Source organism: Emys orbicularis, chromosome 17 (assembly GCF_028017835.1).
Source record: "Emys orbicularis isolate rEmyOrb1 chromosome 17, rEmyOrb1.hap1, whole genome shotgun sequence".
Lineage (NCBI taxonomy): Eukaryota > Metazoa > Chordata > Testudines > Emydidae > Emys > Emys orbicularis.
In genome coordinates, this window is record NC_088699.1 from 22570256 (window position 1) to 22596333 (window position 26078).

Consider the following 26078-nt stretch of genomic DNA (forward strand, 5'->3'; position numbering starts at 1 on the left):
AGGATGATAGTCAGCCAGGTGGAACGGTCTTTGCTCTCCTTTGTCAGGTACTTTTCTCCACCTCTCCTCCTCGTCGCTGTTCAGCAGTGACTTCGCCTCCTCAATTATTAATCCTCTTTTTGCAGCCCCAGCTGTGGCTGGATTAAGCCCATTAAACCTCCTGTGGGACTGGCCCCAGAGAAGGAGGCAGGTTTCCAGGAAGCGCATTAGAGACAGAGGACAGACAGGGAGCCGAGACAAACAGAAGGGGAGGAGATGGCCTCTCTGAACAGCCTCCTCCATTTCCCATCAGCTGTGGTATCGGTAGCCAAGGCAGAAGCAATGATGAGTAAAAGGGGCATCATGTGAACCATCTCCCTGCAGATTGCACCAGCCGAGCTGGAGCCTGGGAGAGCATGACTCAGGATGCATTTTGGCTGTGAAATTAGCCATGGGACTCAGCCAGCTGGGGAGAAACATCTAGAACGAAGCCCAGGACAATTTAGCTCTCAAATCTGGATGTCTGACAAAGCATGCTTGACCTTTCTTCCCCCTTGGCTGTCCCCATTGCTTTTGGTAGCAGAGTAAGGGGATTTGGACTACATGGCTGTCCCCTCGGTCAGGGAGAAGCTGCTGATCTCATCTGACTTGCACTTTCAAATCCTGGGGGTTCTGACTAGCTGGTGTGTCTCTGATGAAGTCACCGCTGTTCCCTTGTAATCACCACTGATTAGCAGATGGGATGACCCATCCCTCCTACTCTGCTCAGCCAGCGGTGCTCCATAGTGCACTGTGGCCATGTGGGCACACGGCGATGGCTGTGGGGCAATTCTCCCCTTTACACCACTCTGGTGACATAAAGAAGGCAGAAATGGCCCCTGAATACCCACTGCAAATGGGAGCTCTCCAGCTGGGGTAAGGTTGCGCAGCCCCACTCCTAGGCCCCAACATAGTAGTGGGTGTGTCAGAAGCATGCTACAGGAGTGTCTGCTGCTCTCCATGCTGAGGTACAGCCCTGCCATGGCAGTGTAAATGGCCCAGGGACATCTCCATGCTCCTGACCAGGACTTTGGCACAGCTCTAAAGTAGGCTGTCGGCAGAGAATCCATCCTAGGTTTTACACAGGGCCCAATGCATGCTGGGAGTGTAGTGACTGCTGTGTGAACACTCATGCAGTGCATGTAAGTCTGATAAAGCTCATAGGGCTGGGATCACTATAGAGTCTAGAGTTTTCAGTAATCTGGGAGGAAACATAGAAGAAGTCAGGGTCTTCGCCCATTGAACTCTCTGCCTCTTGGCTCTCCACCAATGAATGTGCATCTCTGGCATCCTGCAGGATGAAACCTCATTCCTTCTGGGACCGATTTGAGTTGTGAGTTCACTCAGTGTGTTTTTTATTTGCTATGAGCCACGGGCAGGGGCCAGGCGTGGGACCTGTTACCGTTTCCTCCCTCTGTTCCTGCGCTGGGGCTTTACTAGGGTAGAATACATTTTAAAAACAGTTTTGTTTCCTTTCTAGCTTGTCAAAGTGCCCAAAGGCCTGGGGGCAGAGGCATCACATTTATGAGTGGTTGGTTGATCTCTTTCTGCCTGTCCCTGCCTGTTTCCTCTGTGCATGTCTGCATCACTGTTTCTCAAAGGCTGTGGCTTCCAACCAAAGAGCAGCTTAGTCAATAATACTTTGAGATTGTAGGAGCGGGGGACACGGGGGTGGGGTGGGGAGGTGGAGAGGCACCGCTGCCTGCTCAGGGCACTGGGCTGGCACTGGTGCCCCCAGAAGGGGCCTAGAGCAGCTCATGTCCTCTGGTGGCTGGGATCCTGTTGGAGGGCATAGGGAATGGCAGGCTTGGCTGAGAATCTGTACAGCCACCCCACAGGGCTAAGCATCACTATCTGTGTCTAAGGGCAAGGGGGGATGCTGGGGACTGGCTGAGGTACCCACAGTGCTCCACTCCTACTGCCCTGGCTGATGTACCCACAATGCTCTACTCCTACTGCCCTGGCCCGGTACCCACAATGATACTGCTCTGGCCGAGATACCCACAATGCTCTACTCCTATTGCCCTGGCCAAGATACCCACAATGCTCTACTCCTACTGCCCTGGCTACCTACAATGCTCTACTCCTACTGCCCTGGCCAAGATACCCACAATGCTCTACTCCTACTGCCCTGGCCAAGATACCCACAATGCTCTACTCCTATTGCCCTGGTCAACGTACCCACAATACTCTACTCCTACTGCCCTGGCCAAGCTACCCACAATGCTCTACTCAGGATGGCCTGACTGAGGTACCCACAGCGCTCTACTCCTATTGGTACAGCTATACGCTGGCTGTACATGGTGGACACGCCCAGCAGCCAATGAGATGGCCTTCTTTGACTGAGGGGCCCTGATTTAGGTATCCGGGGCAAGAAAAACAAGGGGGTGGGGTGGGGTGGGGGGGTTGATTGGCAGAAGGTGGGTCTAGGGGGCAGGATCTGGAGGTAAGCAGCAGGGGCCGGGGCCAATGAGTGAAGAGTAGGCGGGGTAAGAGGAAGGTCTGTAAAGCTGGGGGCGGGTCGAAGGTGCAAAGGGCCAATGAGCGAGGAGGAGGCGGGAGAAAGGGGCGGGTCTTGGGGGGGCAGTTCTCTTTGGAGTAGCAGCTGCCTAGACCTGTGAGCATGGAGTAGGCTCGGTAAGGGGCGGGACCGTGAGGCTCCGGACGGGTCCCACTGGGAGTTCAGTTCGAGTAGCATTCGCACTGGCCAATGAGAGGCGGCAGGGCCGCGGGGCGGGAGGCGGCTCCCGGGGGGCGTGGCTGCCGTGTGAGCGGCAGGGGCGGGGGCCAATGTCGCGGGCGTGGGTCCCGCTAGCGGCGGGTAGCGGCTGCGGGGCGCGCGGCTGGCGGGCCGGGGCGAGCCGGGATGGACCGGGTGAGCAGCTCCATGAAGCAGGTGCCCAACCCGCTGCCCAAGGTGCTGAGCCGGCGCGGGGGTGGCGGCGGCGGCGGCGGCCTGGAGGCGGAGCGCGAGGGCTTCGAGCGCAGCCAGGTACCGTAGGTGGGACCGGGAAGGGCGGGGCGCCGAGGAGGGGAGGGGGGATGAGTGAGTGGGGCTGGTTGAGGGGAGGGGCGTTGAGGGGGCTGGTGGAGGGGTGGGGATGTTGTAGGGGTGGGGGACAAGGGGAGATGGTGTTGAGCAGTGGGGGCTTGGGGGAGTTGGAGGGGGCATTGGGGGGATGCTGGGGGATGAGGAGTAGGGGTATTGGGGGGCTGGGGGGATGAGGAGTAGGAGCATTGTGAGGAGTGGGGGCATTGGGTTGGGGGATGCTGGGGGGGCTGAGTAGTGGGGGCTGGGGGGCCTGAGTAGTGGGGGCATTGGGGGGATGCTGGGGGATGAGTAGTGGGGGCATTGAGGGGTTGGGGGGATGCTGGGGGGGATTAGGAGTGGGGGCTGGGGGGGATGAGGAGTAGGGGATTGGGGGGCTGGTGGGGGCATTGGGGGGGAAGCTCTGGGCCATGCAATACCAAGATACCCAGTTCCCCTGAGAGCCAGGGGGATGAGATACCAGTGGGCAGAGAAGGCAAGACACAGACATGACCAGTTTGGGAATCCAGCCCCAAATGCTGTCCCCTCCCCAGTCTGTCTGTCCATCCATCTAGGTGCCTTCTCTACCTGCAGTGGCTGCTGATAACCAACTGCTGTTATTCATATGCACTGAGATGGCACCATGCCTTTGCCCGGAAGAGCCTGATCTAAATTAGACCTGCAATAAACAGACAGATGAAGCAAAGGGAGGGGCAGGGGAAGAAGCAGTGAGGCCCAGATATATAAAAGTATTGTTCCATCACACAGACAGCGAATCATCTACCTTCTGGTATTTTTAAGCATGCTCTGAGATGGGGCAGAAGCTGAAAGTCTGAAACTGTAGCTCAGATGTGAGAGGCACAAGTTTAGGAGAAGAGATGATTTTTGACAGACAGACACAAGCGCAGCAACTGGAGTCCACAGTTGTTGCAGTGTGTCAGAGCAATGAGAAAAAGAAGGCAGCTTCCTGGCCCCTTCATTGGGAGAGTTTTGCTCAAGTTAGGGGAGTCAAGTGAAGGAAGCTAAGATTAACCCTTGGTCTATCCTACATAGGACTAGCTCAGGCAGATCTTATTGGTCAAAGATTTCAAGTTTCCAGGAGTTTTATCTACAGTTGGATGTTTCAAAAATTGTAGCTGAACAGATGCTACAGTGGTGGGTAAAATAATGGCAGCCAGGGTGAAAATATGTGTCTATAGGTCTTGTAAAGATGAGCGTAATGTCCTTTAAAAGGAGAGATTCCCATCTTGCAATTAACTCCAAATGCATATGCCTCACTGGTAATGCACACCAAGGTGCCCTCTCACATTTCACCTGTATCATTACATTGGTTTCCAGAGCAATTCCAGATAGGCATTAAATGTCCCTTAACCTTCAAGGCTCCTAGCTTTCATACAATGGCCTGTTTAATGGAATCAGTGATGCTTTTGATTCTGAATCTTCCCCGTTGCTTCGAAGCATTTATTTCAGTAGCTGTTCCACTATGCAGCAGGATTTATTATATGCCTTTTGCTTTGAAATGTCTTATACCTTGAGATTTGTGCAATTCACTAATATTCTAAAAGAAAACCCCACTCTAGTTATCCTTGTAGGGGGCATTTTTTTTCTTTTTTGCACAGCATGCACTTTGTTTTGTATAGACTAGAGGGTCTTGTGTTGGCTTAAATAGCATTGCACCCCCATATAGGCAATGCCAATATGCTAGCAGATTGTTATAATCTGAGTAGCTCTGTAATTGTGTATGTTAATATACATAAGGAACCATGTTCCAACGCAAATTACAACGTCCCCGCCTTTCAGCCTAAAGTCATGAGCAACCAGCACAGAGTGGCATGTGGTCTTTGTAGCTGTAATGCTTCTTGGAACAGGCAGGTTTTTCAGAAGGTTTTCTGGAAGAGAAGAGGAAGGAGACCTGGATGCTAATTGGGTGGCTGCTTTAGGCATAAGTGGGTCGGGGTGGCATGCAAGAAGGCTCAGACTCGGAAGCAGCAGAAAGTAACAGAGGGATCGGTTGGGAGAGATGCTTGGCCAGCCCAAAGGGATTATGTAGCAGGAGAGCAGAGCAGAGTCAGGGGGAGAGTGCTGCAACTGATGTAAAGTATCAGGGGGTAGCCGTGTTAGTCTGTATCTACAAAAACAACAAGGAGTCTGGTGGCACCTTAAAGACTAACAGATTTATTTGGGCATAAGCTTTCGTGGGTAAAAACCTCACTTCTTCGGATCCAAAGAAGTGAGGTTTTTACCCATGAAAGCTTATGCCCAAATAAATCTGTTAGTCTTTAAGGTGCCACCAGACTCCTTGTTGTTGATGTAAAGTAGGAACTTTGGGGAAGCTTCCCTATTGCTCTGCTCTTCGTGGAGTCGTTTGCACCAGTGCAAACTGCTACCATTTTGATCTAGTAGCATTTTATACCCACTTGCACTCACTGGTGTAAATGATTGCACAAGGGGCAGGGCAACAAAGAATCTGGCCCTCTGTGGGGAATAAGAGGTAAAGCCAAGGCAGAGATTTGAGGAAGGAATGGAGGTAGCGCAGGCAGGGGATTGGGATTGCTGGTCAGAGCAGTAGAAGAGGAGGGGATCTGGCCAACAGTATTATTTGTATTATTGTTGTGGCTAAGAGCACCAGTCGTGAACCAGGGCCCCAGTGTGCTAGGTGCTGTACAAACACAGAACAAAAAGACGGTCTCTGCCCCTGAGAGCTAAGTATAGGACAAGACACGAGATGGATAGACAGACCGAGGGGGGAGTGCAAGGAAATAATGGACAGTATTGATCAGTGTGGTAGGCTGTGGTTTCAGCACACAAGCAGCCTAACAGTTGTCAAAAACTGCCTGTGAAAGGATGGGATAGAGGGTGAGACCACAGAAAAAGCAGTAGTGGTTGCTGAGGTGGGAGACAACCAGAGTATGGGTTAATGTCCTGATGGTAGAGACATAGAGTAAGGCTCAGTGTTGGATTTATGAGGTTTTGAGTAAGGACTCCTGTTCTATTGGAAGCTACCTAGAAAAAATACTTAAAGCCCTAAATTTGGAACCGGGACTAGCTTTGCAATCTAACAGGTCCTAAAGGGGATTGAGTGCAATCATCACTCGAGACCAGTGTCTCCAGTGTGATCCAGAGCCTGTAGAAAACAGTGAAGCCTATTTATTTCAGATTTGAAAGCCTTTATTCCAACTAAAGTGCTGTGTTTCACTAAATGGCCTCACTCTGCCCAGACTAATGGGGTCCTTTCATCAAATATGTAGTATAAGTATTCCCTTGAGAGCCTCTTCTTCCCCACAGAGAGTGAACATTACTGGACGGGTAATGGCGCTAATACTTGTATGTTAGTGCAGATAGCAAAGCATCAGAAGATGGTAATTCATGCCATCAACAACAAAAGTCTGTGCCAAACTTGGAACATCTGTATCACCTGAGTTTCATTTTCTTGAGGATATTATAAGTTCTAAATGGGAGGACACAATATGTGAACATCAGGGTCTCAAGCACAAACTAGCAAGGTCCAGAAAGCTGGTTATAGGACCAAATTATTCAGCATTTGTTTCTAAGCAAGTACTTATCAGCACCGAGCAAGATGTTGTCTCTTTTCCTGTTCTTACTTGATCTTTCCAAATCTTTTGGTAGCTGGAAATCTCAGGGCACTGTGATGGAGACTCTTTAACTCCATGACAGGATGCATGATCCCATTCCAGTTTATGGTGAAGTCTCTGAAATATGCCAAGATGACTGAAGGTTAACTATGATTTTTCTAAACACTGGTTATTCAACACTTTTCTGATCTGTGCTTCCAGATTTTGCATAGAACCTGATATGCATTTATTTGAAATAGTGATTTTTTTTTAATACAAAAGTTTTATCTGATTCCCAAGACGTTTATAAAATCAAGGTTTACCTGTATTTCTGTATCCCCAGCTCACTCCCAGTGTACCTCAGTATCTGCCTTGTCTTCTGGCAGCAGAGCATTTACGAAGAGGAGTATCCCAAGTGGAAAAGCCATGTCAAAATGGTTATTCTGTCCTGTTGGGTGACTGACATCTGTTTCTTGTCATGGCTCATCCTATGTGGTGTGGGATCAGTATTGGGGTACTCTGCGAATATGATGAGAATGTTTCATTAGCCGCTACACAAGGATCCTGAATTTAATAGTTTTTCCTCTGACAAAGCTAATTTGTTGCTTTTGGGCCAGATAGGAATGAAGCTTGTAGTGGCAGAAGTGCTGTCTCCGTTTCCCTGGCCTTGGTAGGTGAGTTCCTCAGGTTGCTTTGTGACGCAAACATAAAGATAGATCCAAATAACTTTATTTTTACACTGTTTCAGTGCGTGTTTGCCAACTCTTGCTGGACTTCCTGCTGGATGAAAGAACCTCTCCTAGAACAGCTGAGATTAGACTGCCTGCTGTGGCTTTTTACATACCGGAATGGCCCTGCTTTTCTTCAGCCATCAACACAGATGGTTTTTAATGGAAAAGCTGAGCAGTAGAGACATTGAGATCCTATAGATCCTGCTGTTTTACAGATACAAAACCAGATAGGAGTTTATAATTGCATGTGGATGTGAGGGCTTTTAAAACAACTGCCTAGCTTAACGTCTGTATTTCACTTGTTTGGATCTGCTAGTGCTTGTTACAGCTGCTGAAATGGAACAAATTTTAAGAGCTGAGCAACAACACTGGCTGGGGGGAGGGGACCAACAAAAAAAATAATGAATCATGACATATGTTGTTAGAAATGTTGTTACTTGTGTTTCCTGTAGCATTTAATTCAGTCTGACATCTGTATCCTCTGGAAATGATTCTTTTGCTGTCAAGGAGTCTGCTACAGTAGTAACTATTCCGGATGAACCTTTAAAATGCTTGTCAGGGTTAAAGCTCTAGCGGCAAGGTTTGAAGCTAAAGGTCTGGAATCTCCTTGGTTAGGTTAGGCATAGCACTGCAATCTAATCCACTGTGATTTCCCGTCTCCCTTCCATTGCATTTGTCCTCAGGGGATGCAGTTGTGATGCTGGGGACAGAGAAGTGATTCATGCTCTGTACTAACTGAATTTTTGCCTAGCAAACTAGCAGAGACAAGATGTTCAGCTGTTGGATAAGCCAAATATTTAACAACAACAAAAAAAAGAGAGTGAGAATGGAAGAAGGATGCATGTGTGGTGGGCAAGATGCACGCAGATGGTGCTACATTCTGAGATATACCACGGAGCAATAAAGGATCACAGAAAACTCCAGGTGCTTCTCTCAGGATGGTACCAATTACTCTCAAAGGAAAATGGATACAAGGAGATAACGTAAGTGAGGAGGGGGAAATGTGCACTCAGAATAGCAACTTCACTTGACAGAGCAGCTTCAAAACATGATCTGCTTTTTGCCTACATTTAAATGACCTGTCCTTCAAAGCAGTGGTTTTCTGAAGGATTTGTGTTCTGTTACAGGAGCACTGCATTTCTACACAGACTGTTTAAACCTCAGCACACCACTCTAATCACAAAAGCCTTGTCTACACTGGTGTTTGCAGTGTTGCTGCAGCTGTGTTAGTCCCAGGATATGAGAGAGACAGGAAAAGTTATTACCTCACCCACCTTGTCTCTTTTGTCCATACAGGTGCATTGAGGCACTTACAATTGGAAAGATATGCTATGTATCAAAGACACAATGTATTTGCCCCTGGGAGCTGTGCAGGGCGTTGTAGGGTAACAATCCCTGCAATACTTGCTGCAGGTATTGTGTATGGACTTGGTGCCCTGTATGCACCCAATGCATCACTGTTGTCACTTGCACCAGTTCTCACACACCAATGAATGTTCCAGTAGTGCAGCTGTCTAGTGTAGACAAGCCTACTGAGGAGAAGCAGGCTCCTAGGCTTTGTCCACACTACACCCACATTTCCTTCTCTGTATCACAACCATGGGAAACTTTAGGAAAATACAGCTAATGAAGGCAGAGCCTTCCTCACATGATTCAGGTTGGCCCTTTTAAACACAAGCACGCTGCAAGCCCCAGGTGAAATAAGGGTAGACACCCACTCCCAGTTGTTCTTTCTGTCTAGCCTTAATACCAGGGTGGTTTATTCAAGTAGGGAAGGAAGCAGTGGGAAAAGATACTACTTCCCCAAGGCAAGCCTTCCTCCAGAAATCTGGAAAAATGGGATTTCAGGCCTTCCCTCAGAATATATAGGAAAGGCGCTGAATAGTAGAGGGAGAGACAGAGTGGATTGTAAGCTGTTTGGGGCAGGGACCTCTTTTTGTTCTCTGGATGTGCAATGCAGTGCCCAGCATGGCGGGGTCCTAATCCGTAACTAGAGCTCCTAGGCTCTACTGCAGTACAAACAACAATAATCAACACTAATGACTGTTGACAATTTTGGATGAGAGACAAATCTAGAAGACCTTCACTGAGCTTGTGGACCACCATAGGGCTTGATTCACCGTTGCCGTGCACCACGTTTATGCTGGTGCACTGTGGTTGTAAAATGCTGCCAAATCGGAACAGTAGAGTTTTACTCCCCCTGTGCACTCACTGTGCATTGGTGTAAATCACTGCACAAGACACAGGACGATGGTGAACTGGGCCGCAGGCTGAAAGCTCTGCTGAGAAGTGAGGAACTTTTCTGGGTTGTAAAGTAGCTACCATTGCATATGTAGTCACTAGAGTCTGTTTACTTTAAGAGAAAACTGGCTAGCAAATTAACATCTGACCCTACGTGAATTTCAGGAGTCCAGTCAGCTGTCAGTAATGCATCTCCAGGCTAGAAGTACAGTTGAATCCCTGAGTATGGCCTGATCTACACTTAAAAGTTAGTTTGACATAGCTACAATGGTTGGGGTTGTGAAAAAATCACACCCTAGAGTGCCGTAGTTAAGCCAACCTAACCCTGCTGTAGATGTGCTGTGTTGACCTAGATACCACCTCTTGGAGAGGTGGATTATCAACAGCAACAGAAAACCCCCCTCCATCGCTGTAGCAAGCATCTGCACTATGGCTCTACTATGGCACACAGCAGTACCACAGCTGGGTTGCTGGAGCACCCATAGTGTCGACATGCCCTTTGTCTGCACTGCGGGCAGGAGGTGTGATTGCAGCCTCAGCTAGATCAAAGCTAGCTTGAATAACAGAAACAGTGTTGCCACAGTAGCATGCATGGTGGCACAGGCTAGCTGCCGTAGTATGTTCTTGGGTAGGGTTGTACTTTGGTAGACCAAAGCTAGCTCAGGAATGTCTACAGGTGCTGCAATCGCACCTCCTGATTGCAGTGTAGACACAATCTTAAAGTTTTAATTTCCATTTAGAAGACATACTGAAGTGCATTTTCTCTGTCCCTGTCCTGTTTCTCTCTTTACAATGTATTGTTTGACTGCTGTCCCCCTGGGATCCTTGAGAGGACAAAATGTGCCTCTCATAAGGCTATCCCTCACTGAGCAAAATCATGTAAACAAATGTTTATTGCCCTTAGACTGTAAGGTCTTTGTGACGAGGACTTATTGGTTGGCTCAGTTCGCATGTTGTACATCACTGTGTGCACTTATGGCACTACATAAATAATGATATATTGCATCAAACATCAATCTGGCATCTGGTTTAGGAAAGAGGGAGCAGGCATGCATACAACATTAATTGCTGGGACAGGAGTTTAATGTGTCCATCTTGCAACATAATTCATTTTACAGGGAATGTAAGAGAGAAGATGTCTTTTGGTGTGATCCTTGGAGAATATAGAGTAAGAACATGGTTGGCTGGAACTGGAGTGAGGATGAAGAACTGTTGTTCCTGTAGAGGGAGCCTGCTTTGTCACTGTAAGAGCTGATGTGCTCTGAATGTGAATGTAAGGGCTGGTCTACACTGGGGGGGGATCGATCTAAGATACGCAACTTCAGCTACGAGAATAGCGTAGCTGAAGTCGACGTATCTTAGATCGACTTACCTCACATCCTCACGGTGCGGAATTGACGGCCGCGGCTCCCCCGTCGACTCTGCTTCCGCCTCTCGCTCTGGTGGAGTTTCGGAGTCAATGGGGAGCGCGTTCGGGGATCGATTTATCGCGTCTAGACGAGATGCGATAAATCGATCCCCGATAGATCGATTACTACCCGCCGATCCGGGTAGGTAGTGAAGATGTACCCCTAGTTGCATTGGATAGGGGAACTTTGAGACATAGTGTTTGAGCACCTTCCAGTCGTGCATGACTAATATCCGTCACATGTGGTTTGTTCTTTTGCTGAGTGTTTGTGAAAGTGTCCCATTGCCAGTGCTTGATTAAGGCCAAGAAGGGGTGTTCAGTATCTGTGTCCATTTTGGTTTGGGGCTATCTTCTTAGAGTGCCAACAGCCCATGGTTTTTTGTTTGTTTTTGTGGAGGGAGGGAGGGAGGGCTGGTACCTTTTTGTTAGTCAATGGACTGAGATCACTAGCTTGCTTCACATAGTCACTCGACAGCCGTTGGATGGTGGTAACATTTGGTGCTACTGATGTGTGCATGGTTCAAGCTGGTGATGGAGAGGTAGAAGCCAAGTATCCCCTTTCCTTTCTCTTGAACCATCCAGTCCTTGCTGATTCTTTTTAAGTGAAAATGGCATAGACTGAAGGACTAGAAAGTGTAAGAGCTTTGTTCTTTGTTTTAAGTCTGTTGATCACTTTAAAAACCCGGTAACACAACTGTAATGCATAGAAGTAGCATCATTGCTGATTGGCTAGCTCAGGTATCTGGAGAGCTTCACCTGTTCTAAGCTATGAATTCTCCTTTAGAGACCCAGAATTATTCCTCTACCAGGAGCAACTCTGTTTCAGAGCCTGCAGCAGAGAAACCTCTTCCTGTTCTGCAGTTCAGAGGATGTGGGACTTTGGAGTCCCAGAGGGGGATGTGGTCAAACAGTTCACAAGAAGGTGTGAGTATCAGTAGGGGGAAATTAGTTTTCTTGTCAGCTGTTTGAAATGGGCCATCCTGATTACATTGGCCTCATTACCCTGATTTTTCCTCCCTTGGTATTCTACTGTTGAGAATAGCCCACTTCCACTGTAATTGAATTGGCTCGTTAGCACTGACCCCCCCACTTGGTAAGGCAACTCCAATTTTTTCATGTACTGTGTATTTATACCTGCCTACTGTATTTTCCACTCCGTGCATCTGATGAAGTGGGTTTTAGCCCACGAAAGCTTATGCCCAAATAAATTTGTTAGTCTCTAAGGTGCCACAAGGACTCCTCGTTGTTTTTGCTGATACAGACTAACATGGCTACCACTCTGAAACCTGCCACTCCTGAATGTTCCCCTTTTCTAGTGAATGTCCAGTTTCAGAGATCCATCTTCCTCCACTGCTTGCTGACTGAGCTAGGGGAGAAAGGCAGAAATTTCTCTAAAGTGTAGTGGGGTTGGCACAGTGTACAAAACTCAAATAGAAATACCGTCTTCATTCCAAAAGGCCACATTATGCCATCCTTACTCACAGTGAGTAGTACATGTTTGCCCATGGATTTCAGTGGAACTAGTGGGTAGTAAATGGGAGTGAGGGGGGAGAATGTACTCCATCACCATTAATATTCTGTACATGTGCATCTCCCTGATGTGTCCTCCCAGTCCAGCTTTGGCACCCTGCACTTAATGGGCTGCATTAAGAGAACACTTGCACTCAAAAAGCTGATTTGGAATCTCCCAATTTCAAGGTACACATGAACGTGAAAACTATCCAGGCAAAAAGATTTGAAAGTAGTTTCAGGTACCATGCCTGCCCCTGAGTCCTTCTGCCAACATCTCCAGTTTTTCAGTCAAATTTCCCTATATTTAAAAAAAAAATTCCTCTGGTGCTGTGCAAAAGACCCTCACAAACAGCATAAACAGACTGACTGCGCTGGAGAAAGTGGGAACCTGACTAGACACAAAGTGATAACAAATGCACTAAGTAAACTGAATAAAAAGAGAATATTTGTGATTTTTTTTTAAGTATTAATAATCGAAGGTGTTACTTATAACCACGGAAGGTAAAATCTTATGACATGGAAGTGTGATTTCTTTTTTTAAGTTGGTGGTCTAACTTTAATTTCTTTAGTAAAAAACTTGAAAGCAGCTCACTGCAAAGCACGATGGCTGGGCTGGAGAGTGCTGTCCTTGGTTGCCTTTGCAGCCAAAAACAATAATATTTAATAAAATACTGTATGGGGGAGATTACTGTCTCCCCTGCCCCTCTTCTTTCTCGTCTCATGTGCATAATGGGCCAAATTGTCTTCCCACTTGGCCCTGAGCAGCCCTGTTAATTGGAGTGGACTTGCGTGGAAGAGGTACATTGGCACAAAATGGGCCCAGTCACAGGCATGATGGGAAATACTGGTTTACTGCTAGCAGAACATTTTAAAAACCTGTTCTTTTCTCAGTGGTTCAGATGCTGTAGCTATCCATCAGTTTTGCTAAGAACATCAACTCTTACACAGGAAATGAGGCTCCTTTTAAAGTGCCAGAGTGTTACTATATATAGCCTTGGCGAGCAGATATTTAAAGAATTGTGTTGACACTTGCAGAGAACAGGGGAAAAAATAGCTCTTGTCTGTGGAAAGTGACAAATTAAGCCAGATGAACCCATCCTAAGGGAGTAGGTGATACAGTGGATTAGTTCACTAGACTTTCACCTTTGGAAAAATGAGCTCTTGCGATCTGGAGGCTGAATGCCCTCAATTTCCAGTGACTTAAATAGAAATTGAGGGTGCTTAGGACTGGAATTGTAGTTGGCTTCCGTAACTAATGAACATGAGTCATCTGGTCTGTTTTGAGTCCCTGTTAGAGATTTATTTATATCCCAATGGTTTCACTAACGTGAATGAAAATATTTTAATTCTTAACAATTTACTGTAACATGTGGCTTCTTCCCCTTTTCCTGTGCTTTTGGGTGCTTTTATATATATGCAGAGCTCACAATGAATTTTTTACATACTGATGCACTCTGGAAACTAACACGTGCTGTGAAAATCACGGGTCTGATCCTGCTCCCCCTGAAGTCAAGGGAATTTTGCCACTGACCTCAGTGGGCGCAGGACTGGGGCCTGTATTTTCAGGCTGTTGTTTGATTAGTGCTGCTATAGTAGGGCATGTGATGTGTCTGTATTTGAGTGAATTTCAGGCCATCTGGTAACAGGCAGAGGTCCTCTCACAGTGAATACAAGGGTCTGCAAAATGATAGTGACCGCCTGAGGCCAAGGGAAGTCTGCAGTAGTTGTGAAAAAGCTTTGTCATAGAGTTCAGCAAGTGCAGTTTGAAATGAGCCTGAGGTTCTGATAAAGTAGGGATCAATATAAAACGTTCTAATGGTGACCGGTTTAAATTGGATGGATTCTGTATTCAAGTAAAGGATTTTCCAGTGAGTAGTTCACTGGTTTAATGAAAATAGGAATTGCTTCTATTTCTTCTAAAACTTGGTAGCAATAAAGACCATTTATAATCCTCAACCTCCTTGTTGTCCATTTTTAGTGACAGTTCAGCCTTGCAAACTAGACTAAATGATTTTTCTCAAGGTCTCTCTGAAGCGGAAGATGCCATTTGCTCTTCAGTATTTCAGCCGGGTTTGCCAAGGCTGCAGGGATTTATTGCCAGGCACAGAATGGAAAGCAGTGTTCAGTGGTAAAAGGAGGAGAGAGTTAAAAGATACACATTGATTCTAGTGAGTGCATCAGCCACAGAGGATGTGATGTGCCTGCTCACTGGGAGCCCAGGATGAGAGGGAACTACAGGTAGTTTTTATATAGGAAATAAACAGTTTCCCTTGTTGTCCTGACCAATCTGTATTAACGATGCTTGTCACAAACTCTGCTCTTCCTCTGCATGACTGCTGTCAATTGTATCTGCCAATGGAGTGTCCCTTCCCCCACCACACCTGGACTCATGCAGGAATGAGATTGTGCCCCACAGCTAAGTTGCCTGCTGATCTGAGCATTTTAGCATCTCATTGGAGCCAGAGCAAGAGCAATGTCAGATAAAAACAACCCTTACAGGATGGGGAGTGTGCTAGAATTCAGGGTAGCTTATTTTGACTGCTGTGGAACTGGAAACAGCCATCTGTGTGTTCTCTCCAATGCAGACAGTTGAAAAGATCCTGCAAAATATGATGTGAGGTACTTTCACAGCGATAGCTAAAGCAAACACATGAAACACATTTGGGACATTTAGTCCTTAACCTTTGACTTTTCAGATAGTCCCTGGGCAGTTCCAGGGGACACAGGAAATCAAAGGAATGGGAATTGGATGAAACTGGATACATACCTGGCTAGGAAATCCAACAAGGAGTAATGAATGGTTCAGTGATGGGTGGAGTCCCTGAAGGTCTGCATGCAATACTAGATATTTTCAGTACTTGAGGAGAGAATGAAGAATACACCAATCAGATTCACAGTTAATGCAAAACAAGGAGGACTCACAAATATGTTGGAGGATAGTATCAAAATACTTGACAGCAGGATCACAGAGGGGAGGATATGGGTGTTCTAGTGAATGTTGCCACAGAACCAGCAAATGCCCTATTGCTGTGTGATATTGACAGGCATCTCACAGAGCAACTAGACAACTGTTCTGCTCAGTCCTGGCTAGGCTTCACTTGGGCCCCACATTCTTTTTAAAAAGACATAAACAAAATGGCAAAAGTTCAGAATCCGAGGGGCAGCCGTGTTAGTCTGTATCTGCAAAAACAACGAGTCTGGTGGCACCTTAAAGACTAACAGATTTATTTGGGCATAAGCTTTCAGTGGTAAAAAACCCACTTCAGATGCAAAAGTTCAGAGGAGAGCAATAAAATGTTTGTGAAAGAAGACGTGAGGAAAGGGCAAGGGAAGGGGAGCGCAGGCTGGAGGAGATGACGGAGGTCTCTCTGCAATATAGAAAGGGGACGGGGATTAGTTGTTCTTATTAGTCTGCTAGGACAGAACTGGAGCTAATGGGCTTAAGCTACAGGGGGGAAAACTTAGGTTGAATATTGAGAAAATCTTTAACTCTGAACAGTTCAGGGAATGGAACAAGTTTTTGAAGAGGCTCTGGAGACACCATGACTGGAAAGATTCAGGGTGGAAAATACACCCCCATCTATGAGGGATGGCTTTGTAAGAATGAACCAATCCCAGCGGGAGGGGATGTCTAGGTAATGTACTCTATATAAGGGAATCTGATATTTGTATATACTCTTTCTGGGTTCATGTATGTCCTCTGGGATCTCTTTGCCCTAATCCAGGGCTCCATGTCAACACTCCTCTGAGAGTTGGACCAGGCTCCTGCTGGAGCCACTCATTGCTGCTCTAAGTGCTTGCCAGAGCAGGTGACTCTAGCCTAGGAGGTCTAGGTTGGTAGTTGGTTATATTAAGTCGCATTGTTTGACCCTTGGAACTGTTTCAGATTTCAGCCTCCTCTCGTGTGGGTTGAACCTTCCAGGGTTTGTTCTGCTAAGTGTTAAGTTGCATATTTGCACTGGTTACTCTGAGTTTCCAACTGCAGGGGTTGGACCTATCACTGTATTTGGGACTCTTGGGGAGACAGTGTGGGCCCCTCAGGTATTGGCACCAGCAGTTCCAGTGAGATGAAACATTGTCGGAGAAGGATATTGTGTTTCCAGTTCCTGTAGCTGTGGGTCTCTTTGTGTGTCTGAGAGGGAGTTCCTAGTGTGTAATCATGGGTTTGCTTGCATGTTACCCAGCCAAGTCGAAACACTAATAGAGGGCACCATTATTCAATTGCCTGGCAGTGTTAGCCCAGTAGGTGCAATGGAGGGTGTGAAGGTGCCATTGGGCACCGTAACCAAAGCAGCACTGCTCATGAAGCTGTAATGCAGGTAGTATTAGTTTCCTTTATAATCCTTTTTTTTTTTTTTTTTAAACATGCCTTAAGGCTGTAAACTGACTTAAGGAACAATGTGTTTAGATTAGATTTTTCTTTTTTTCCCCCCTTGCATTTGTAAATATCTGACTTTAAATATTTCAACGATAAAGAAAAGAAGAAGGCACAAGTTAAAGCTGCTATTCCATCCTTCATAGACTTTAAGGCCAGAAGGGACCATCATGATCATCTGTCAGACCTCCTGCACAGTGCCTCCCCCACCCACTCCTGTAGTAGGCCCAACAACTCTGGCTGAGTTTCTGAAGTCCTCAAATCTTGATTTAGACTTCAAGTTACAGAGAATCCACCAACAGCCAGGCTGTTGACCACAACAAATTGTCAGTCTCTTGAAAGTTTTGTTACAGTCTTAGGTGTCTACACTACCACTTCTGTCAGTTTAACTGATGTTGCTTGGGGGGGGGGGGGGGTGGAAAAAAAACACCCTCCTGAGCGACATAAGTTACACTGTCAGAAGCGCCGGTGTGGACAGCACTATGATGGCAGGAGGGCTTTTCCTGTCGACACAGCTACTGCCGTTCGTGGAGGTGGTTTTATGATGTTGACGGGAGAGCTCTCTCCCGCTGACATAGAGCAGCTACATGAGTACAGTGGTGCAGTTGCATCAGTACAGTCGTGCCACTGTAAACTCGCTAGTGTAGGCATGGCCTTAGCTGAAAAACCTGGTTTATTTGTCGTTCCCTGAAGGTAGGGAGCACTGGTTAAAGCCACGCACAATACAGTATAGGTTTTATGCAAATTTATCTTATGCAGTTCTGCCAGTGTAACTCAGTCCTGGCTTCCAGCATCTCCTGCTGTTCCAGTCCAGTCCCTTCTGGACTAGATTCTAATCCAGGAGTTTATACTGACTCATCACCTTGGTAGGTATCTAAGGCCGTGTCTACACTATGAACTTTTCCTGACACAAGTTATATTGGCATAAAGGTGCCACAGTTAATGCAGGGAATCCTCGACTTCACGACGTTTGACCTACAGTGAACGGCACTTACGTTTCTCAGTTGACACCCTGATTCGATTTACGACAATGGTTTCGACTTTATGATGCTCTGTCCCGCAATGGAGTGAATTGTGGTTCCAAGTTACGACGTTTCGACTTACGGCGCCATTTTCAGGAACCAATTGTGTTGTAAGTCCGAGGACTGCCTGTATATCGCTTGGCTCCTTGCATCAGCACTGCGCGTGCTCACTAGGGGTGCTCGTGTCATTGCACGGTGCGGTGCAGCATGGGTAGGTAACCCAGTGGGCAACCTGTCACTGCGTGATGCTGCAGAAATGAGTCACGCCGGGTGACTTGGAGCAAGGGCTCAACTTCCCAGCATGCAGCTGTCTCCTTTCCATAATGTCATCTATATCCCGAAATTTTTGTGCCTTTTATAACAATTCCTCAAACTGCGTGAGCCTTGTTGCCGTTCTCCCTCTCTGACTGAAGCATGGAACCTGCACAGCTCTGTGCTATTGTCATGAGTGTTGCAAGCACAGGACCCACCATCCTCTGGTATTTGCAGAGCTACAAGAAGAACTGAGTCAACGGGGAACGTGACAGTTTTTTGGAGAACAGATTGCTCTGGAACATAGCGAGAATCCATTAAAGGTTGTTGGCATTCATGGAGCAGCTGCAAATGGTGGAATGCTGCTTTTGGGCCCAAGAAACAAGCACCGACTGGTGGGATTACATCGTAACGCAGGCTTGGGATGATAAGCGGCGGCTGCAGAACTTTCAGATGGGCAGGACTGCATTCCTGGATCTGTGTGCTGAATTCACTCCAGCCCTCAGAATGAGAGCTGCAGTGACAGTGGAGAAGCAAGTGGCAAACTTGCAATGCTGGACTGCTGCTGGTCAGTGGGAAATCATTTTGGAGTTGGAAAATCCACTGTGAGGGCCGTTGTCATGCAGGTGTGCAGGGCCATTAGTTGTCTCCTGCTCTGCAGCGCTGGGACTCTCAGCAACGTGCAGGCCTTAGTTGATGGATTTGCTGAAGTGGGATTCACGTACTCCAGTGGAGCAGTAGATGGCATACATATCCCTATTTTGGCACCAGCCCTCCTTCTCATAGGGTATGTCTACACTATGGGAGTACTCCGATTTTACAGAATTCAACTTTTGGCAAACGATTGTATAAAGTCGAGTGCATGCAGCCACACTAAGCACATTAATTCGGCGGTGTGCGTCCATGTACAGAGGCTAGCGTCGACTTCTGGAGCACTGTGGGTGGCTATCCCATAGTTCCCGCAGTCTCCCCCGCCCATTGGAATTCTGGGTTGAGATCCCAATGCCTGATGGGGCAAAAACATTGTCGCAGGTGGTTCTGGGTACATGTCGTCAGGCCCCTCTCCCCCCCCCCCTCCCCCCCGTGAAAGCAACGGCAGACAACTGTTTCGCGCCATTTTTTCTGGGTTACCTGTGCAGACGCCATACCACGGCAAGCATGGAGCCCGCTCAGCTCAAGGCAGCAGTTATGAGCATTGTAAACACTTCGCGCATTATCGTGCAGTTCATGCTGAACCAGGCGAGGAGGAGGCTGCGACGGAAGCGCGGCGATGAGAGTGATGAGGACATGGACACAGAATTCTCTCAACCGCGGGCCCTGGCACTTTGGAGATCATGCTGTTAATGGGGCAGGTTCATGCTGTGGAACGCCGATTCTGGGCCCAGGAAACAAGCACAGACTGGTGAGACCGCATAGTGTTGCTGGTGTGCGACGATTCCCAGTGGCTGCGAAACTTTCGCATGCGTAAGGGCGCTTTCATGGAACGTTGTGACTTGCTTTCCCCTGCCCTGAAGCGCCAGAATACCAAGATGAGAGCAGCCCTCACAGTTGAGAAGCGAGTGGCGATAGCCCTGTGGAAGCTTGCAACGCCAGACAGCTACCGGTCAGTCGGGAATCAATTTGGAGTGGGCAAATCTACTGTGGGGGCTGCTGTGATGCAAGTAGCCAAAGCAATCACTGAGCTGCTGCTACCAAAGGTAGTGACTCTGGGAAATGTGCAGGTCATAGTGGATGGCTTTGCTGCAATGGGATTCCCTAACTGTGGTGGGGCGATAGATGGAACCCATTTCCCTATCTTGGCACCGGAGCACCAGGGCAGCCAGTACATAAACCGCAAGGGGTACTTTTCAATGGTGCTACAAGCACTGGTGGATCACAAGGGACGTTTCACCAACATCAATGTGGGCTGGTCAGGGAAGGTGCATGACACTCGCATCTTCAAGAACACAGGACTGTATAGAAAGCTATAAGCAGGGACTTTCTTTCCCCACTGGTAGATTGCCATTGGCAGTGTTGAAATGCCAGTTGTGATCCTCCGGGACCCATCCTGCCCCTTGCTCTCTTGTATACCAGCCACCCGGACAGCACCAAGAAATGATTCAACTACCAGCTTAGCAGGTGCAGAATGACAGTTGAATGTGCATTTAGTAGATTGACGGGACGCTGGCATTGTTTACTCACAAGATTGGATCTCCGTGCAAAAACATCCTAGTGGTTATAGCTGCCTGCTGTGTCCTGTATAATATCTGTGAAGCACGGGGGGGGGACATTTCTGCGAGGGCGAAGGTGGAGTGGCTGTCTACTGAGGTTGAAGAGCTAGACACAATTGCTATTAGAAAAGCTCAACGTGGAGCTATACAGCTCAGGGAGGCTTTGTTAAAGTGCTCTTTCAGTGAGTCACCGTAATGTGTCGTGGTGTACTGTGCTCTACCTGACCCTGCTGTTTTGGGGCCTGTTAAGAATTGTGTGGTGCTTGCTGTACATCTATGAATATAACACTAACAATGCACCTATTAATTTTGTGGTGCTTGTTGTACATTTATGATTATTACACTGTGTTTGTCACTGATCCTATGAGTTGTTATTGCACAGTGTGACCCAAGTAAGTGGGTGTTTTCAGTACTGCTAGGCGCTCTGCAGCGTATGTTGGGAACTAATAACGATGGATTGTTTTCCAAAATATAGAATTTTGAGTTATAAAATCAATGCAAAGAAAAGACTGCAACTTAAAAGCAAATACATAAAAAACTTAATAAGTTAATGGAACAGAAGTTAACAGAGGGAAGGAACATTCATGTCCATTTTATCTGCACATACACTGACCTGTGAGTGTCATGGTTGCTGTATGTGAAGCTGTGGTTGTCCTCAGTGTCCACCGGGGTGGAGTGGTAGGAATAGAGATGCAGCCCCTGATGCCATGTGTAATGTTGAGAGGCGGGTAGGGAGGTGCCATAATGGAGTTCTCCATGGACTGCAAAGGGAGGCGAGTCTGTGATTGTTGAACCTGTAGATTCACAAGCGTGTGCAGCATCTGTGTTTGCTGCTAGAGAAGCCCCATTATGTCTTGGTACATCTCCCTCTCCTTTTGCTGCTGGGATGCCTTCTTCTGTCTGCTCTTTTCTTCACCAGGCTGTCTGCAATATTGATCCCCAGGGCTTTGTGCTCACAATCTGATGCAGCACTGGCTTGCAGGATCTCACTGAACATGTAATCCTGAGTCCTCTTCTTTCTCCTCCTTATTTGGCTCAGGCGTTCCATGGGTGTGGAGGGGGAACCCCTCAAGGCCACAATGGCAGCAGCCTCAGGTAAAACACACAGAGTAGAGTTGTCAGTAGAGTCACAACAGGAAGCAAAAGTTAAGATTCAGAACTTCCATCCCTTGCTCCCCTAAAGTTTTACACAAGACATGCTGATTGACACTTCTGCTTTGGAATGCTTGTGCACGGCACCACTCACGGCACCAGGCCTGCCAGAGGCTAGGGAAGTTGCTCAGTTGCATGAAACTATGAGCCATTCAGGCAGTGGCACTGAATACTGGCACCATTTTCCACAGGCAGTGGTGATTTTAGCGGCTATCTCACTCTTGAGGGAGACAAAGGCACAGAGAGCCCAGCTGCTGCTGCTGTCCTGAAGCTGGGTGGGCCTGCATGCTGGTAGCCTGTGCACTGCAATGATGCCTACAAAAGTTATCGCTGAGCGGCATGGGACAGTGTCCTACCGCAGAGGAAGAAGTAAGGCTGCCATCCCTAGAAGCTGTGGGGAGAGGATTGCAGAGCACCTCCATGAACGTTTCATTGAGAATAGCAGGAGGATTCAAGGGACATCCCTGTGCGCATAAACAAATTGCCCTGCTTGGCCCCTCCTGCCTAAGTGTGCAGGGGAATGATAACCAGATAACACTACCTCTCGTGGTTGTCCCACTGCCTCGTCTAATAGTAGGAAATTACTGAAAAGTCAATAGCTGTGTCCCATTAAGTTGGGGACTCCATCAGTACATCATTGTAATGGGAAATACACGTACCTGAGGTTCCTTCCTCTGTATCCGGCTCACCCATGTTCCACTGACTGGACTGCGGTGAAGTCTCAAACGGGTTCTGGCTCACGGCATAGATGGATCCACCAGTTGCATGTCCCGCCTCTTCATCCTCACTATTCACAGCAGGGGTCAGTGCCTCCGGCTCCTCCGAGTACTCACGTTGGGGGGAGGGGAAGGGAGTGGCGTCTCCGCCAACTATGCATGCAGCTCTTTGTAAAAGCAGTAGGTCTGCAGCTTGGCATTGGATTGACTGTTGGCTTCCTGATACGCCTGCCGCAGTTCCTTCTCTTTCATGCAGCACCGCTGCCGATCCCCGTCTTGCCCTGTGCAATGTCCTCGTTTCTACGGCTGGTCCGTAGCTGTGCCTGCACAGCCTCTAGGCTGGAGTGCACTGGCATGTGTAGCCAGCATGGTCGTCTGGGCAGATGCACATAACAATGGAGAGCAGCTAGATGTACCTGCCAAGATGGACAATCAGGAAAAGACATTTCAAAAATTCCCAGGCTTTAAAGTGAGGGGGCTTCTGGTCTCTGTGACCTCTGGGCAGTGGAGTTCACAAATGTGACCAGAGCAGTCAGTGTCTGCTGGAGTGTCGTCGACATAGGTAACGCAGTGTCCGTGCCTCTGTGGGAGGTGGAGTTCTACGTCCCTGTAATTGGGTGTCTAGGAGGGTTGGAGACAAATTTAAGTGTAGACACGTGCCCAACTAGGTCGCCGCAAGGCGGCTTATGTCGACCTCACTTGGTAGTGTAGACCAGGCTTGCGTGCCTCATGGTAAGGAACTTCACTTCATAAGTGTTACTTGTTCAAGGATCCCAAAGTGCTTTGGAAACTCTAATTAAGCTTCACGGCTCTCCTGTGTGATAGGAAAATACTTGTTATCATCCCCTTCTTACAGATAGAACAACTGAGGCACAGATCCCTTGCCTACACTAGGGACACTTGAAAATTTCCCCACGGTTAACATCAGTTCAGCTCAGTGTTTGTAATGATGAGAGTCCTAGGGCAGACTGCTCTTCGATTACTCCATCTGTCCATCGTTGGTACTTATCTGATACACACCCACCCACCCCGCCCACCCACATTACTGCAGTATCTGAGTGTCTCACTATTTTTAATGCACTTGTCCTCATACCACCCTTCTGAGGTAGGGAACTGCTGTTATCTGTTTGAAGATGGAGAATGAGGCACAGAGAATCTAAGGGCTAGTCTGCACAGTGGGCGGGGGGGGGGGGGGGGTTAAACTGGATTAAGTTGAGTTAATCTGGTTTGAAGATGCTTGCATACACACGATGCAATTCATATAGCGCACTCACTCCACATTTGTCATGAACTCTGAAGTCCTCTTTCAAAGTGACTTTGGTCTGTTGTTCGTGTGCACACAGTGCTGTTGCTCACTACTTTGTAGTCTTCCAACTGCTATCCCATGCTGCCTTGTGGGCATCTGTTACTGACCCAGCTGTGTACCTGCTGTGTGCCCTACACTGCTGTGGTGGCAAGTTAACTGGATGTCCTCTCCCCGTTTTAAAAACTGGTGTGGGGCCAGAATTTGTTCTTTTGCTCCTGGATTTGAGTATATCCGCATTGCTGCGACATTACTCCAGAAGCCGTACAGCATCCCTTGAGAAGCTGCTTGGAGATCTCATCGCCATCTGGGGAGAAGTGTTGGGGCAGGAAGCCAGCCGCCAGAGTAAAGATCTTTTTGTGGCTATTGCAAAGCCGTTGTCCGTGAGGACACAACCGGGACGCCAACAGTACAGGATGAAGAACAAACAGCTCAGTAGAATGTACATTAAAACCAAGATCTGACAGTGGAAATGGGACCTTTCCTTTTTTGAGGAGCTAGACAGGATTTTGCTCAGTGACACCACTACCGACCCCAAGAAGGAGTCCCAATTCCTAGCCAGAATCCCAGGCTGGGACTGAGGGGTCAGATCCTGTCAAGGGAACCTCGTCATGTCAGTTATCTTTAAAATTTCGTATTATTTTTATTATGCTACACTGCTGTGCTAGCTTCTGTCTGGGTGTCCCACGGCCACAGCCATTTTAAGTGGATGTGATGTAGAAGCTTTTCTGAACCTCCAGCCCCTGCCCTCCTCCCTCTCTGAGCCCAAACAATCTGTTCGCTCCCCAACTCTGTCTTCAAAATGCGGCTGCTCTGTCCAAGCAATTGACCTCTCTCTTATGCTAAAGCCCTGACTATCAACTGTTTTTAAGCCCATGCTCCAGAGGACACCTGCCTATGTATATATTTTTCCTTTCATTTCCTTCATCTGTCCTGCCCAACTAATGTCGGGGTGGCCAGCTTCCAGATGGCAAAGGCGACCCGCTTCTCAATGGGTATGGAGCACCACATGTCGGTACGTTGTCACTGTAGCTCCAAGGCTGCATGTATGCCTTCACCATCCTGAAATTCTCTCGTCACTGCTGGTCATCACAGGTCTGCAGAATGATCCTTTTCACCTACTGATGCTGGTTTTCCAAATCAGAAACATCGTTGCATGGTGTGAAGCTGCTCCAGGAACAGCTCCTGTAGTAGTAGTTGTTCAGTATCGGCCTTTTCCTCGTCTTCATTCTGCTTCCTCTGCTGCTGCTGAAACTCCTGCTACTGCTGCTGCCACATCATCTGCTCATGCCGTGGTGGGCAAAGTCCAAAACTGAATCACCTGGCTTTGAGAGCTGAAATACAACCCAACCAGCCTCTGCATACACATGGTTGTCAGCGTAGTGGTGCTGCTGGGTCCATGCTGGCTGATAGCAATTTGAAAATGGCACTAGCCTGCTTGATTTCCACTCTTGTATGCAGTGTAATTGTAGCTGTGTTGGTCCCAGCATATTAGAGAGACAAAGTGGGTCAGGTAAGATCTTTTATTGGACCAACTTCTGTTGGTGAGAGAGACAAGCCATAAATTCGGTCTCTCTGTTCAGACTATGATTTTAAGTGTCTAGCAGAGTTATGAATTTAAGCTTCCAGGCTTGCCTTTTGAAAGTGTTGTGCAGGTTTCTTTTGAGGATGAGGACTGAGAGGTCAGACCTAGAACGATCCCTTTGTGAAGTGTTCACTCCCATGTGTTAGGGTGTTTTTGTCTTTTATCATTTTCCTGTGTGAGTTCATTCAAAAGCGTAGTGACTGGTTTCACCCACATAGATGATGTTGGGGGCATTTAGTGCACTGGATGAGGTACACCCTATATTGTGATAGGTATGTGTAGGACCCATGGATCTTGGAAGGTGTGTTGTGGGAGGTGTTGATCATTGGCGCAGTGGAGATATGTCTGCAGATTTTTTTATCTGTTGTTCTGGCAGGGTCTGGTGCCGCTTTGAGTTATGTCCCAGTCTGTGGGGAGCTTGTGTGGGGGGTGTGGGTTATGCTTGCTTGTGATGATGAGCCTGGAGAGGTTGTGGGATTGTTTGAAGGCCATAAATGAGGATTCAGGAAAGATTTCTTTCAGGATGGGGTCCCCATTGAGTATGGGCTGTAGATGTTTGATGATACCCCATATGGATTCTAGTGTGGGGTAGTAGGTGACAAGTAGGGATATGCAATCAGAGAGGGGTTTTATTTCTGTATTGAAACAGATTTTCTTGGGATATTTGGATGGTCATTCCCCAAGCAAGCTCCCTACAGACCAGGACATACCAACTCGAAGCAGCGCCAGACCCTGCCAGAACAACAGTTGCAAAACCTGCAGACATATCTCCACTGCTACAATAATCAACACCCCCCACAACACACTTTTCAAGATCCCCGGGTCCTACACATGCCTATCACAATATAGGGTGTACCTCATCCAGTGCACTAAATGCCCCAACAACAACTATGTGGGTGAAACCAGACACTCGCTACGCTTTCGAATGAACTCTCACAGGAAAAGGATAAAAG

The 26078-nt window shown here is 47.7% G+C and overlaps 1 protein-coding gene across 1 annotated transcript in view; it reads left to right on the plus strand.

The window, feature by feature from the left end:
* The first annotated feature begins 2884 nt into the window (after positions 1-2884).
* HIP1 (huntingtin interacting protein 1) overlaps positions 2885-26078 on the plus strand; it is a 132504-nt gene continuing 109310 nt past the window's right edge. The window contains exon 1 of the mRNA XM_065418527.1: positions 2885-3010. Within this exon, the coding sequence (XP_065274599.1) occupies positions 2885-3010 (126 nt within the window). The remainder of the gene's footprint in view (positions 3011-26078) is intronic.